This window comes from Hakea prostrata, chromosome 7, assembly GCF_041222555.1.
Source record: "Hakea prostrata isolate BN-2017 chromosome 7, UWA_Hpros_2, whole genome shotgun sequence".
Lineage (NCBI taxonomy): Eukaryota > Viridiplantae > Streptophyta > Magnoliopsida > Proteales > Proteaceae > Hakea > Hakea prostrata.
Window position 1 is genome coordinate 17,831,750 of NC_142606.1, and position 16,254 is coordinate 17,848,003.

At 38.1% G+C, this 16,254-nt stretch overlaps 1 protein-coding gene across 1 annotated transcript in view; it reads right to left on the bottom strand.

Moving 5' to 3' along the window:
* Positions 1-14,443, bottom strand: part of LOC149010210 (histone-lysine N-methyltransferase ATX2-like) — a 31,342-nt gene extending 16,899 nt beyond the window's left edge. The window contains exons 1-15 of the mRNA XM_089162415.1: positions 14,378-14,443; positions 13,583-13,657; positions 13,178-13,397; positions 10,338-10,464; positions 10,074-10,178; positions 8,028-8,227; positions 7,723-7,815; positions 7,472-7,569; positions 4,512-4,682; positions 3,081-3,185; positions 2,844-2,891; positions 2,534-2,651; positions 2,387-2,452; positions 2,234-2,295; positions 1,572-1,628 (exon numbers count right to left, since the gene is read on the bottom strand). Of these exons, the coding sequence (XP_089018541.1) occupies positions 1,572-1,628; positions 2,234-2,295; positions 2,387-2,452; positions 2,534-2,651; positions 2,844-2,891; positions 3,081-3,185; positions 4,512-4,682; positions 7,472-7,569; positions 7,723-7,815; positions 8,028-8,227; positions 10,074-10,178; positions 10,338-10,464; positions 13,178-13,397; positions 13,583-13,657; positions 14,378-14,443 (1,611 nt within the window). The remainder of the gene's footprint in view (positions 1-1,571; positions 1,629-2,233; positions 2,296-2,386; positions 2,453-2,533; positions 2,652-2,843; positions 2,892-3,080; positions 3,186-4,511; positions 4,683-7,471; positions 7,570-7,722; positions 7,816-8,027; positions 8,228-10,073; positions 10,179-10,337; positions 10,465-13,177; positions 13,398-13,582; positions 13,658-14,377) is intronic.
* Between the last annotated feature and the right edge of the window lie 1,811 nt (positions 14,444-16,254).

Below are 16,254 nucleotides of genomic sequence, written 5' to 3' on the forward strand. Positions count from 1 at the left end.
GAAATCACAAGATAAAAATTTCACCGGTTGGACTGGTGGGAAGCATTGTGCTTTGCAGATGATATCCTTAGGCAGTTTTTTTTTTGGTTGGAGACGCCATACGGATGCACTTCCTATGAGAGACGGTTTAACCAGAAGCAATATTCAGGTGCAACCCCACTATTGTTTGTCTTAGGCAGGCATTGAGAGCAAAGATCATCATTTCTTCCCCTGCAATTTCAGCTCTTTAGTTTGAGGTGTATTTGGAGAAAACTCACTAGAGAGAAGGAAGGACAAAGACCTGGGTGTCCATAGCTTTTTGGGTAACATACCAGCTGGGTTCAAAGGATAAGATAAGAGTTACTGGAAAGGTGGCACTCTGCAACACAACCCAACACCATTGGAATGAAAGAGGTTATAAGAAAGAAGACAAGCACTAAAGAGCAGTTATAGCAGCCATCATTGAAAATGTCACTTCCAGGTGTGGAGCCATTCTGTCTCAGGCAAGAGAAATGCATAGTCATCATATATAGCTGGGAAGTGGATCTTCCTACAGAAAGGAGTTGAAGTGTTCCAAAAGCTTTTTCCTGGATCAAACCAGCTCCAAACTTGAGGGCATTACGTTGTGATGGAGCACTAGCAAGCCGGTAAAAATTTATAGTGGCTTGGTCAGAGATGCATATAGAGTGCCTATGTTTGCTTATGCAGGAAAAGAATAGGAATTGTAAGTAGTGGAATGGAGATGCAGCGCTGCAACTATGCATGAAGAAAGGCTTCCTGAAATATCCATCCAATCTAAGCTAGCAATTGATACATCAATTGGAGAATTTACAGCCCTTGAAAAGTGCAAAGTAAAGGGAGAAACCTTGAAGAGGCTGCTTTACTACAGGAAAAGGAATTCGGGCATGTGAAGAGAGAACAGGACCTACAAGTAGATATATGACAAGGTTCAGGTGGATAATGGTCAAGTGCAACAAGAGCAAGTTGATCTTATAAGTTGGATGCAGACTCACACATTTATTTCAGATTATAATTGGGTTTTTATTAGTGTGGGATGATGTTTAGGAGGGAGTGCCCTCCTTGGCTGCAATCCAAAAGAAATTGAGGGTTCTAGTAGATGCCTTTTTCTGTATTCTTTCCCTCTCTAATACAGAAGCCCACCTATATATATATATTTTTTGAGGGTGGGGGTGAGGTGGTTCTGGGCATCACCTTATGAGTTGTGACAGGACACCTTATATTATATCAGCTTTTTAAATACTTTCAATAGTTTATGTTGATTTACATTTGCTGCTTTGTTCTGGATGAATATGCTTATATTAAATCCTATATAAGTTCATTATATATTGGTTTCCATATAAATTGTTTGCCTATCATGTTGCATTGTACGGCTCCTATGTTGCATAAAATTCTATTCGTAATAATTTCATTTGTATATTGTGAATACTTCATGCCTTTGGCACCTTGTCACTTAGGCACCCCAGTAGCACCATGGAGCTGCCTCAACAACTGTGGTATAACCCCATCAAAGCCATCAATGCAGAAATAGGCAACATGGTATGTAGTAGCTGCTAGAGGTGTCACAACCATACCTGGATACAAGCCCCATAAGAAACACCACAAAAGCTACACAAAAGCTTCCAACGATCCTGCAAATTCCAGAAACATGAACATCAGAAACCGCCCAAAGCAATTTGATATTGTAATGACTTTGAAATGCAGCCAAATTAAAACAGAATAGCATAAAAGGTGCAGCATGTCCAATAATAGGCAGATCACAATACAAGGACAAAACCTTCCACTCAGCCCTTTTTGGAGATCTTTCCACAAGCCACATGGCAGATTAGATGGGCCTGATTTTGGTGACAGGGTAGAACTCAATGTATTTTTCCTACCCTCAAGTTTTAGCAAAATTGGAGGTCACCAAATAAAAATAAAAAAGCTTTGAAAGTCTAGGGAGGGAGATAGGGTGAATGGACATCCATGGCCAGGCAAAAAATGGAAGAATGTAATAAAATACAGGGACATTAAAAGAGAGGTCAGAAGTGCATCCCTGTATACAAGAAGATACAGGAATAGTATTTAATAGATTTCAGTGAAGTCATTTTCCGTGTGGCAAAACTAAGTGTACAACTAATCCAACAATCAGTCAGCAAAATCAATGGCTAACATGCTCAAATTGGAAACTAAAACCTTCCAAAATTGGGCCAGGAGAATAAGCGTTAACCCATAGCAGAGATAAGTAGATAATTACCTTATGGATCCGACCAAGGCCATCAATTGGCTCCATTCTGTCAACATCTAATATGCAAGTCTCTGAAAAATGCTAGGTGAATCAGGAAAACGAGTAAGAGTATATTATTGTAATTCATACTAAAAACCAGGTTTACAATGTCATCCAACGAACCAGGTATCCATATTGCGCAAACTAAATGAGCCCAGCGTCCATCAGTTGTAGGCTTCAAGGCTCCTCCTGAAAGAAATTCAGTTCTCAGACACAGCGATGGATAATTTATCACATCACAATTGAAAAACCTTTTGAATGTGAACATACCAATAACAGGACAAAGGGAGCATATTGGAGTATGTTCCGCGATCCCTGGTCGACATAGATTGCACAACCACAGAACCCCATCAACAGGTCCCGGTTCACCATAGCATCCAGCATGGACCTGAATGACCACTAAATTAAATGTAAAGTTCAAAATAATAATCGGCTGAAAAATTACACAGAAAATCCCTTTTCCGAAAGGGCAGCTTAGGAATCAGGGAAAAAATGAGACAAATACAATGTTCTCTTTCACTCTACTACCATTCTATATGAAAGATATTCCAAACTATATACCACATGAAATTTTTTTTACCATCATTCGGCATTTATCACACTGCAGAAACAAGTTGTCTTCAAATTCCTGGGGAAAAATAAGAATTCTTGAATGGTTAACTCCATAGAGATGAAATTAACAAACTTGAGGCACCCTAAAATAAAATAGAGAATTAAAAAAAAATAGCCAATCAACCAAAAATAAAGACAGGTTTCAAAGGAAACAACTGAAATTCTAGAATGTTAGAAGCGAAAGCTTGACTGTGGAAAATGTCACCTCATCTGTGTAGCAAATACTGCATTTGTCAAGATCTTTCCAGTCAATATGAACTGGTCTGTAGCATTCAGAGTACTCTGGGTACACCATAGAAGATGATGACTTCTGCTAAAGCATAAAAAGATTTGTGACAGATTAGAAGGTCGAAAAAACCAATTATCAAAAGGTAGAATGCAAAGTAAGAAAAATTATTGACAAACTTTCAGCAAGCAGTGCTTTTGAGCCTGTTAAACCATGTGAAAATTGCATAGACTCACTTCACTAGAAGGACAAAAGCTTCAAGAAACATATAGAATAAGCATGACAGCAGTTTGTCATTAGATACTTAGTCTGGGTGAGAATGTGAGATAGTAAACTAAACAATCATTAACTCGAGAATGTTAACTCGGTAATATTCATCCAGTAAAACAGATAAGGACAAAACAGGAAATATTTGTCAAGAATCAAAGGTGAGATGCTCATTCAATTACGTTTTATTAGCAAACTTCATGATGTGCTGCCAGCCCAAACAAATGATGCCATCAGATCATTCAGGCTATGTTTGGAAAGCCATGAAGAAGACGACAATAGGATGAACACAATGATCACACCACTGGTAACTTGGATGTCTATCTATGTCTAAGTGTTTTTTCAATAAGTTTCAAAAAATTATTTTCTTTCCTGGCTGCCAAACATGGCCCAAATTCTTAGTTCAGTAAAACTATTGTATATGCTAGGCAGGAATAAAAAACAGGTATAACCTCTTCATCAACTGTAATTTTAGTACCTTGGTATGGAGCTGCATCTTTATAAATCTTATAAATATGAGAAGGGCAATGCTAGGAATACATACAGTAGCACTTTGGTAAGATAAGTGGTCATCCTAAAGGAGAAAATTGGGGTGGTGGCAAATTAGCATTTTGTGCAACAATTCGACATGTTTGAATTGAGAGAAATCACCGGTTTTTCTGAAATAAGGCTAGAACAGAGGACTAAGTGGTGGCAGCCATTGAGGAGGATGTTATGCTCAAATGTGGGGCTATTCATATTGCTGACAATGAAAAATCAGCATGTTTGGAGAGAACAAAACCAACCAGCACTGGCAGTACATTGCAAAAATCCAGCTAAGGAAAAAATCAGCTGCAGTGAAAACCTCAAGAGTTCCCTGGAGAGCTTGAGGAGTAAACAAGAAAGATGCAGAGGCACATGTTTATTTCAGATAGGAACTGGGCTTGTTTTCCTATCTGGGACACTGGTTAGGAGGGTATGCCTTCCTTGGTAGGATTTTCCTCCCCAGCCCCTCTATGTTAGGGACTTAGGGGGTGAGAATGCCCTTAAAGTAATTTTCTCTATAATACAAACATCTACTCATGGTTCAAAAAACCACACAACCCATGATGGAAAATATACATCTCATCCAAATACTTGCACAGGAGAAGAAAAAAAATGTACCTGTATAAGATAAAAAACCTTAGGGTTCAAGAAACCAAACATATCAGAACCAGATTTATCAGCCATCTGGAATCCACCGTTGCTACCAACACCCTTAGATAAATTATCATGTACCACTTTTATCCTTCTGTAAATTTTTTCCCAGCAAGCAGATGGAGTCTCTCCAATGAACTGCCCAAAATCAAATAATTAAAATAAAATCATATCAGATCAGGAAATCATGACACCCAAATTAAACAAATGCAATGTGTTGCCATCATCAGAGAAAGATAACTGGATAGAATGCAGTGTTTCTGCTCCTAACTTGTGCATTAATGCCAGTATAAAGCCTCAATCACAAGAAACAAACGCAAGGAATACACAAGAACAACCCATAAAACATGTCATAAAAAATTCAGATAATTATCCAGGCCAAGCTTTAAAGTATTGATATCAGGCATTATATCAGAAGGATGATTTTAATAGACAAATCATTTTGGAAAGAAAAAAAATATGACTAAGATAGCATGGAAATGGCCCAGAAATATACAAAATGCTTAGTATTGAAGCACAAAACAATATAAATAAGTCTAATGCAAATATCATGTGTAAAAAGAACATAGCATGATGAGACAAGTGCATCCAATTGGTTATGTATAAAGGATGAATTTTTTTACATGTACGAATGCCAAAAAGAAGTCATTTCCTTTGACTGAAATTTTGCTCATATATCTAGCCCCCTTGTCCCTTGGAACCTGTTGGTTTGGCTCAAAGGTTATATCCCCCACGATACTTTCACAAATTGAGGAGCTTCAAACTGCTGGCTTCCCATGTAGCTCTTCCTCATCCCTTGCCATATCCAAACCAAAGCTAGTTGTTTGTGGTGTAATAGTGCTGAAGATTTTACACATTTCTTCTTTTCCCTCTTTGTGTCCCCTTTGGGACAAAGTTTCATCCTTCTTTACCACCACTGCCTCCTTCGTCTAGTCATCCTTCTGCTCGAGAATGGTAGTGGATTTTGAGATCCTTCTCCAGTAACTCCATCTGTGTCTACCAGGGCAACCTGGTGTTTAGGGCAGCTATTTCTCACATTAGGTGGGAATGTAGTTGTAGGAGATGGACGTCCAACTCCAGGACTGTCGACTTGATTTGGAAACCCATTTGTTTTGATGTTTCCTCTAGACTTCAGCCTTTGCCCCACCCCAATATTTTAAATACCCTAAGGACCAGGGACAGTTGTTACCTAGAGTGTTCTAGGTTCTTAGTGCAGTTGTCTCTGCTTTAGATGGCTCTCCACTTCCTTTCTCTTTCTTTCTCTTCTCTTTCCCTTTAGTAATGATTTCTTATTCACCAAGAAACATCTCTGCACCCATTGAGGGTTGAGCCACAATCCTCTAGTGAGTCTACCGAACTTATTGCTAGCTCCATCAGTATGGATGGGAGCAACTACCCAGTGTGGTTTCACTTCCCCTTTAGCCGAATGGAACTTGAAGGCTGGAGAAGTTTGCATGTATACTTAATCTTCTAAAACACCATGGAGGAACGCATACTTCACATCCAGTTATTGGAATGGCCAATTCCCATTTGCCACCAAAGGTAACTCTTATGGAGTTGTGCTTAGAAGAGAGAAGAACCTGGTCCAATTCAGGTTTTGGTCCAATAGAATATTTAGGCTTGAATGAGGGCATAACATTGTGATTTTTTTTTTTGGTTGGAGATAGCTATAGGGGAATAGTAGATTCCTATTTGGAGTAGGTTTAAAGTTCTAATAGTTTTAGTTTTTTATGTATGTTGTCACTGAAGTAGAATGTTTAGATTGAGAGAATGAATTAAAATCAAGTTCTGTTGGAGCTTGTGTGGGATTTGATGTAAGTATGAGCTTGCTTCTACCCCCCCCCCAACCTCATCCCGTTCCTCGTGGTAACAGTAGCTGGGTAGCCGACAAAGCTGCTGTCAATCACTCTCAAGTGTTCTTCTCTTCTTCTCAAATCATTAATTCTTCAACCCAGGGTTAATTACATCCCTGAACCTCATCCCAAACAATCTCTCTACAAAGAGATATTTTCCTGAAAACTGGACAGAACTAGTAGTACCAGCTGGTAGTGCCTAGAGGTTGAGAGTTTGTCTGCTTTTATCAACTTTGTTCATGCCAATCACATGAGAGACCTCTTTCATCCAAGCTGATTTGAGTTACCATAGAATCAGTCCTGTTGTAGTGTAAGTATGAAGAAGAACCTCCTTTCTTATTACATTAAACTAGTATTATTTATCTCTGAACCCATTTTATTTCATTCCTCTTATTATTCAGATTCTTGAAAATGCCTTCCTTTCTATATTAAATTACCATTAAGTACTTTATTCGATTACCATGCCAAAAGGGATCCAAAACTTGGAGCTATTTACAGGCCAGTCATTATTTATTAATTTTTGACCTTCATAAACCTGAGTGGGCCCACCCAAATAGGATTTTATGAGTTGGGTTCTACATCAGAAATGTGGATAGTATGATAATTGGAACTTTAGAGTGTTGAACTCAGGTCCTTAACTGTACTTCAACATCTTATTTTCTATTTGTTCGAGGAATATTTACTTCTATAAGTTCTATTCATACCAAAGCCTCTCTATCTCCCAGTTTCCTTCTTTCCTTTCTCCCTTTCTTGCTACCTTGTTAGGGTTGAATACTGTTACATACAGTTAAGAAAAAAAAGCTTTAGAAGAATTGATATGTTCAGCACCAAAAACCCATTCCCTAGAAATCAAAAAAATAAAATAAGATAAACCCAATAACAAGTAACCTCAGCACCGGTGCCAAAATCCAAAAGAAAGTTAGGAAAACAAAAAACTGGCCTTGAGAAATCAGAACAACTGGTACATTAAGCAACAAAACCACACTTGCATAAAAAAACACAATTGCGAGTAGCCTCAGCATCAAGTACAAATGTCCAGGAGAAAGAAGATGGAAATAATATGAAACAACAAACCTTTTCTCCAGTATCTGCTGTAACTCTAAACAGAGGTTGAAATCTTGATTCAGGATCTCTCAGCACCTCCATCTTATAGCAGGTACTTACAGTGGGATCTGATTTTAGGAAAAAAGACAATGTGGTCCAATTCAAACATTCTCAAATGATTAGAAAATAAATGAAGAAGATCAATGCAAGAATCAATAACACACTGGAAATGCTAGCCAGTAAAAGGTAAACTTAAACCAATGTCTTAAAAAATGCTTCACCTGAAATGGAAGTAAACTTCCTCTCAGCTATATAGCCTTCAGGCCAGATTTCCTCCCCATTTTGAAAATGATGAGAGTCTCTGACAATCTTACCTGCAAGATTTGTGGAGACAAATGAAGAATGACCTATCTTCAGTCTCTTAATTACTTTCAAGAAGCATAATGTAGTTAACTACTTATTCATCAACGGCATGACACTATGATAGCCAGCTAAGCACTTGGACAGAAGTTTTGCAGTGTAATGGTCAACTGCACAAATTAAAACCTTAGTCATAGATAGTGGACATCTGAATATTGAGAATCACCTATATTTATTACACGGAATTCGGAGAATTCCGTTGGACAACTTTGTGTGCGTTCCGGTGCACCATACAATCTTTCATCCGTTACGTCAACATTGGAATTGCTATTTCCCGCCTCAGGATTGGGATTTTGACAATCATCAGAGTTGATGTTACTTTGAGGCCTCAACATTCCTTGTGGAAGCTTTTGTTCACTTAGATACCTGGTTTAACAAATTAGTTTTAACTTTTAAGATGCTGCACCTTAACCATAAATAAGAAGGCACAGTGTTCAATTGTACATTGAATCATGAAACCTTGTGCTCTTATTTTTCAGTTGTCAATGATACGTTAAAGGAAATTAGACAAGAAGCTAGGGAAATCCAAATTTGAACAGATGGAAACAATGCAAGAAAGCAAAATAATTTCTAAAAACCAGTTTTCAAAGGAAAAAAACTTCCAAGAATAAAGCACCACCAAACAGGGCTGCTATAAGAGGTGGTCTACTCACAGAAAGTAAATACAAGTGTTTTATGTACCTAGAATTTATATGCTTAACTTTAGCTAAAGGCTGACACTATTTCTGCATATAGAGCATATATGAATTATTTCTTATCTCCTTTTTCTTTTTTTTTTTTTTTTTTTTTTTTTTTTTTTGGGGGGGGGGGGGGAGGTGTTTGGACAAACAAATCAAACCAACCCATTTTCCTATACAGATGACATTTGCATTGTTCATTATAAAGGCAAAATAAAAAATGTACAAGAAGAATCATAATATGGTAATAGGGTTAAGCATGGAATTTACTACATCTCAAGCATGGTTTTTTTTTTCTTTCTTGGTACGAGATCTCAAGCATGACTGGGTGGAACATATTAATTACTTCAATTTACTGATTGGTAATCAAACAATCTCATGAACCGATCCCAACTCAACTCATCGTATAGACGTATACTCATGCCAACTACTTGGATCACTACATAAATCCTGCTTGTGGGTTGTTCTTCAAACATTTGTTTTCTCTTTTTGGACAGATAGTTTTTTCTTTATAATTAGAAAAAAAATGGTAGAACCCTGTGCACTAGGCTTCCTGTTTAGCAGGGCCTGTGGGGGGTCAAATTATACACAGCCTAACCTTTTTTCGAGAGAAGTTGTTTGTGGTCCAGAATTTCATCACAAGTTTACAATATATATATATATATATATATATAGAGAGAGAGAGAGAGAGAGAGAGAGAGAGAGGAAGAAAGAAATAATAAACCATTCAAATACTTGGAACGTTGACAACAAGTTTTGGCTTTTGAATCCTGCAATTGTTGTACTTACAGTTTAGCAGAATTCAACAATCACAGAAACAGCTGTCTCTGTTAAAATTTAAACCAAAAACAAGGGACAAACAGGAGTAAAGGTATAATACAATAATTGGGGTAAAGGTTAAACTATGTCCTTGACATTTTGAATGTTAACAAGAAGTCACTGCCCTCGGATACTCAAACCATAGATGATAACAGATGGAATATTTGATAAGGATACTCAAACCATAGAGATTGATGCAAAACTAACTTCAACAGGAATGCAATTTGATATCCGAGCAAAGCCAGTAATTTTTCAATGAGAAATGGGTTTACAAATCATCAAAAGAAGTTGATTTTAGTTCTAATTTGGGGTCATAGAGTCTAGATTAAGCAGATACCAATTCCCTCCAAGGCCTAGAAAACATAACTTTCACCTAACCAGAAGGGGAAAAGACAACTAACAGATGTCATTTGAAAGTTAGACCATGATTCAGGAGTAAATACTTGAAGATTCACAAATATTATCAACTACCAACAGAGCATAGGATTCGATAGGACCATGCTCCTGTCAATGCAAAAGTGATATCTGATCATCCTAAAACAATCTAATGAGGATACTCCAGACAAAGAACTCTCTTCACTCTATTGGATTGATATATTTCGGCTATGTTGTATGGTTAAAAATGAAGATAAAGGGCTTCTCCAAAAATGCAACAGCCGACAGTTAAATACAATGCCATAAGCAAAAACAAAAAAGATTCTTGTAGATAGCCTTACACTTTTGCTTCTTCTAAGCTTCGATGGAAGCAAGTCTGTTTGCACTTCAGATGGACAGAAGAAAGAAGGCCTCTAAGAAATGGTACAGCCTGCTTCCTACTAATCCTGGCAACCACTAAAAGGTTCAGTAAAAGCAAACTGTTTTCTTGTGAAGGACTTCATTAATATCAGGATAAAGGTTACAATTTTACACTGGATACATGTATAATTGCAAGCACAGAGTCAAGTTATACAATCTCTTCAGACATCAAAGTACTGACAAACCTGGAAAAATCATGAGTTCCAAAAAACTGAACTGTAACAGATCGCTCCACAGAAGTCGGCTTTAAACCTTCACGAGCACTAACATGTGCTTCGTCATTCATAATAATTGCCGGCCACATAGGATGACCTGCAAAAATATGGAAAGTATTGATTTGCTTCTTGTGAATCCAGAAATGATGGACATGTTAAAGTAACAAATAGTAGCAGGAAGCAGTTTTTTCCCTTTGTTGTGTGATACATAACAATGATGCTGTTGTTATTGTATCCTAGGGTTGTTGTTTCTTTTAAAATTTCTCAAAATATTTATTCAGGTGGCGTTGGAGATTGGTGCTTTCTGAGGATATTCATTCCACTCTTCCAATCTTATTTTGTCACTTGGAAAATTGTCAGGTATATGGTAACAATTAAGTTATATCAATACGTCAAGGTACAGTGAGTTGGCGAAAGCTATTGATTACGATATGGGAGGTGGGGGTGACAATGCTCGAAAGCAGATAAATGTTGGTCCTTCAGACCTTCCCTTTGGGTCTGCCGAGAGTGAGGAAGACTTTGATGAGGTCCTGCCTGAAATTTTTTGATTCATTATTATAACACCATTACATACCATGCCACTACTTCAAGCAGCCTCAAGTCTTCGAAGAAGGTTCTATGAATTGGGTGATTCCTTTTAGTTACTTTGAATACCTTCCCTAAGAAGAAGCCCATCTTTGTTCCATCCAATCCTTGCCCTTAGCAGTCGACCAGGTCAGTAGTGTTCAAGGGCTAGGTTTGTTTTCCCCCCTCGAATTGGGACACTGGTACTACCATTTGCTTGTAATCCTTTTATCCTCTCTTTGGTTTTCCAGGATAGTAGGACTGGCCATTGTTTCTGTTGAGGAGTTAACCTCCTCCTCAACTTCTGTATCTCTTTCTTCTATTATTATTCTTTCCTTTTTCTAGTCTTATTTCTGGGAAAGGGGAGGGGATTGACAAAGTTTTGGGGCTTGTTGAATATATTTTTTACGTTCACCAGAAAATATATATACTTCCACGTACTTCTTTACCCTCACACTTGGTGGTGCAGGTTCAGCACCTATCTGAGCTTAGATTTTTTCCTTGGGAGTTAGAAACCCAAGTGAAGCCCCTGAGCTTGCTTCCTAGCAGCACATCCAGACTTGTAGCTTTTTGAGGATTAGGTCAAGCATCGGAACAGTGGTGTTTAGCAAGCCTACTAGGAATGAGAGCAGCCAGAAATAGATTACAGTGAGGGAACCAAGAGAAAAGCCTCTAACGTGCAGGAGGGAGCCTTTAACTGTGTCTGGGACACCTGCCAAGAACAAATGAGACTCCTCTAAGTGATGTAACCCAAATTCTAGGGTTTGAGATTTTGAAATTAAACTCTAAAGTTGGGTCACTTCCAGGATCCTTTATCTGTGAACCTGCAGTCTTATAGGGTTTAGAATCTTGTAGTTGAAGAATTCTTGGAGGAATTGAGGTTCGCAAAGGTGAGGCTTAGGTCTTGGGAGTTTCGGCCAGGCTTGGGGACTTAGGGTTCTAGGTCCTAGGGTTTAGAGCTTACTGTAATGTATGATTTCAGATCTGGAATTTAGGTCTACGGTTAGGTCTATAGGTTTTTAGAGGTCAGGTTGGGGAAAGGGCTGTGGTTGAGGTTTTATAATTTCAGATTTAATTCTCAGTGGTTTGGGATTGATTTTGGGAATCCTACATGGTTAGGACTCTTTAGGAAAGTCAACTAGGGTTAGGGAGAGGTAATAGGAGTGGGAGATGTTGACCCTAAAAGAGATTGATGTATGGTTGAGAACTTTACACTTGGGTATACGAGAGATGAGATGCTGAATAGGTTTGGATTGGATAATTCTGGAGAGAACTTGAAAGGCAAGGAAGAGGAGGAAAGGTGAAGGAGGGCAGAGTTGGCAGATTCTAACATGAGAGGGAAGAAGCCCGCTGAAGAGCCATTGGTGATAATAGACAAGGAGTCGTGATGTAGACTTTATCCCAATGGATAAAGAGAGGGGGGAACCCCATTAGGAAGGGGACATCAAGGATAAAATCCCATATGAGAGAGTCAAAAGCTTTGTGGAGAACAATTTTCAATGGGGCAGCAGGAGAGTGTGAAGTGCGATTCAAACCCCAAAACAATCTCTTCACAAAGGAGGCTGTTGTCAGCAATGCTCCTACCAAAGATGAAGGCAGATTGGATTTTCTTAAAAATGAAGGGGATGACAGACAAGCAAATTTTGAATTTTGGCAATGAACTTGTGAAGAATAATTTGTCCTTTTGATACCATATAACGAGTTGTCCTGAAAGCTTGAGCTGTAAGCTTAAGCTGTTAAGTAAGAGGAAACCAATTATCACCCTTAAAGCAAAGAACCCATGTCACTGCTTATACCATATGACTTGACGTTCTAATGGCTGCCCTATCACTATCCATTCACAAAATGCATTAATCTGCATACTACATTGTATCAATAATTGCAGAAAAAATTACCATCTTATCTAAATTAAGTAAAAAGTTATTATAAGAACAAGGAAAGATCCTATAAGGTACTTCCGTACCTTACAATCTAATGAACTCATTTGTAAAATAGAAAATAAAATAAGGCGATACAACACTTAGAGGACACTTCAAAGGCAGCAATAACAGTGTCATGGAAAGAACAACAGCAAAGAGGAATTCTCAATTGCAGTTAGGACAAACAACTTCAACCCATCCTAAAACAAAAATGTAAAGGAGCAACTCTGTCATAGGAACCACACAGCATAGGGAAAATCTTATATTTGGTTTTACCTTTTAAAAGACAATTTATTCAGGAATTAAGGACCAAAACAGTTGACAAACCTGCAAGCTTTGCCCATATGATATCTCCAGGTGCAGGCTCTTCACGTTTATCGGAACCAGCAGCAAGCAAAAAGAGCTCTTCATAATCCAGGTCTTCAATATCCACATTCTTGAGACTCCGTCTTAATTCCAACAGCTGCATTTCATAACGAGAGAGATAAAATCTAACCTTCTCTTTAGAGAGCATCAAGCGCTCGGCCTCACCATCTTCATATTGAACCTGCAATTTTGTTCAGCACGCATCATAAACTGGCTTGCATATATGTATACAAAAATACATTTTTCAAAATATAAACAACCTAGGAAATTCAGACAACCCAATTGAAACTTTTTGCACATTAGTGTCAGATATGCCACACAATTGATAAGAAAGATAAATGTATATGATGATGGTGAGAACTGTACTTGATGCAGGTTGGTCTCTGAACTATACCCAACAACCCAACCAGTATACCATTGAGCATCTGATGGCCAGTAGACCTGCATTCAAACAGCTCATAAGTTAGAAGTTGGTTCAAATATTATTAAAATGCAAATTAAGAACAAAAGCATCGAACTGATTGGAATATCTTTGGGCTTGGGGCCCGCCTTACATTGAACTATATATAAATGTTACCCTTAGGATGTAGTCAAGGTGCATATTATCCTGTAAATAGATAGCCAAAATCCGCCTTCGATTTCGCACTTTTTTAAGGGTGTCCGTATTTGAAAATTTTCTTACCAAAAAATATTCATATCCGGATCGGATAATGACTGGATAAAAATTTAATATCCATATCCGTCTCAGATAATTGCTTATCGGATCGGATAATGACTGGATAAAAATTTATCTGGATAGAGTAAAGTATTCAAATTTTTTTTTTTCTTTCTGAAAATGGATGATAATTGAATTTAAAAACCAAAAGTTAATAATCAGACTTAGAAACTAGTATCATAAATTGAAAATCGGAAATCGAAAAAAAAAAAAAAAAAAAAAAAAGAAGAAGAAGAAGATAATCACCGATTAATCGGATAGTTTATTAGATATCCAATAAAGTTTCGGATTTGGATACCGATGTATCCTAGCCAAATCAGATCCATTCATAGGGTTAGGTGCATGAAAACTGGACCAAAATGAACATCAGATTCAACATTTAAATAAATTAAAAAAAAATCCTGAAAATAAACAAGCGGAGCACCCAACGCCAAGATTCCACTTGCCTTGCATTTTAAGCCAACGAATTTTGTTGGTTCAACATCTTCAAAACCCAACCTGCAGAAGACCATGTAAATATTATTTCCACAATTAGGTAATTTTAGCGGCTAAAAGTCATCCGTGGAGAAGAAGACTTCAATTTCATTTAACGAAGAAATTCATCTCAGAACATTTATTTTAATTTCAAATCTATAAAATCTTTTCTTAAAATTTTAAAAATATAGAGAGAAGAAACTTACTCAACCCATCTCTTCTTATCGGAAATCGAACCAGAAGAAACCCTCTTCCCATCAGATTTTCGTCCGCCCAATGACGGCCTAGGTTTCGTTGTCCCTACTGGATCGCTCGGATCACCGGACGCGGGCCCACTAAGAGCACGGTGAATAGTCGAATCTACCCCGAAAATGATCGGCTCGTATTTGTCCGCTTTCCGAGTCATCCTAACGGCTCTTTTTCTCGTAACCGAACCGAACACAGCATCTAAAACATCGGCGCGTCTCAGATCGCCACTTCCGGTGTCGTTAACGTCTTCAGTCAGATCGACTATGTCAGGGCTCTCAGTTTCTGATGCGGGCAGTTTCTCCTTGCGAATCCGAGACCTCTTAGAACTCCTGGTATCGACATTAGCAGGGGCCTTTTGTTTGCGCGAATCACCAGGACGATCACCGTAAGGTTCGTCGATGAGCTCCTGCTTCATTTTCTTGGACTTGATGCTTGAGGAGTTACCAGTGCCGTCAGAAGGTCGAGTAGAAGAGTATAACTGATGGACTGGTACGTACTTCGACGGAGTTCCGAAACCGGTTTCTTCTTCTTCGTGAATGAATTTCTGCGAGGTCGCCATGGATGAAAGAACGATGTATAACTTAGTTTGCAGCGATTTTGATTGAACTCTTCTTGTTCTTCTCTTAGATTTTTGGTGAAGAAGGGTTTTTTAAGGTACGTCTCACACCCACCCCCTACCCAGAATGAGCTGTTTCCCATATTTCCAGGGTTCATGAATCTTCTTTATTACTCTGTGGGAGTTATTACGAGCTCCTTTAACCTCTTCTAGACTTTGAGCAGATGCAAGAACGGGAGCGAGGGGTTACAAAAGGTGCCCGTATAACCAGGAGAGTTTTATGGATTACTCACCCCAAAAGAATCCGAAACCTGCATGCATGCATTTTGATACAGATGGTGTCTCGATGTGTTTCGGTTTCTTTTTACTTTTGAACGCCAGAAAAGACTGGGTTGGCTGGTAAGTGAAGGGAAGGAATTTGTGGGTTTTTTTTTTTTTCGCACAATATTTTTTACATTTGGATATGATGCATTTTTTTAAACTGAAATTGTGGTGGGGATATATGGCTACCCTTTCTTTTATTTATTTTCCTCATTGAGAGGACTTATCCATTTTAAGCATGTAGAGGAGGTTCCTTTGCATGAAATGTTAGGTTAACGATTTTAGCACAAGGTTGCTTAAAGCATTACACCTTGAGTATCTAGATTGGAATATCCAAACCGTTGCTTCCAACTAGTATTTATAGGACCACATTGGGTTCTATTGGTAATTAAACTCTCCCTCAAAGGCCCATTATACCATTACATCGCAACTAATCTGATGGCCTATATTAGAACATAAGTTGGGTATAACTTGAATACCTCAACATAAGTTGGGTATGACTCAAATACCTCAACTTGAAATGCTTAATTGAAAATGGTGTTCCAAATTCCTTTAAATGACCTAGATATTTGAGGGGCAAATGGGTGCATACTTATGGTTTGAAATCCATGGTGAGTGGAGAAGAGAATTCGAAAAGGAATATGGATCAAACTAAGAAATTTCACTGAAGCAGAAGTAGATGATCATGAGTCAGTCCACATGAAGCAATTTATATTAAAATCA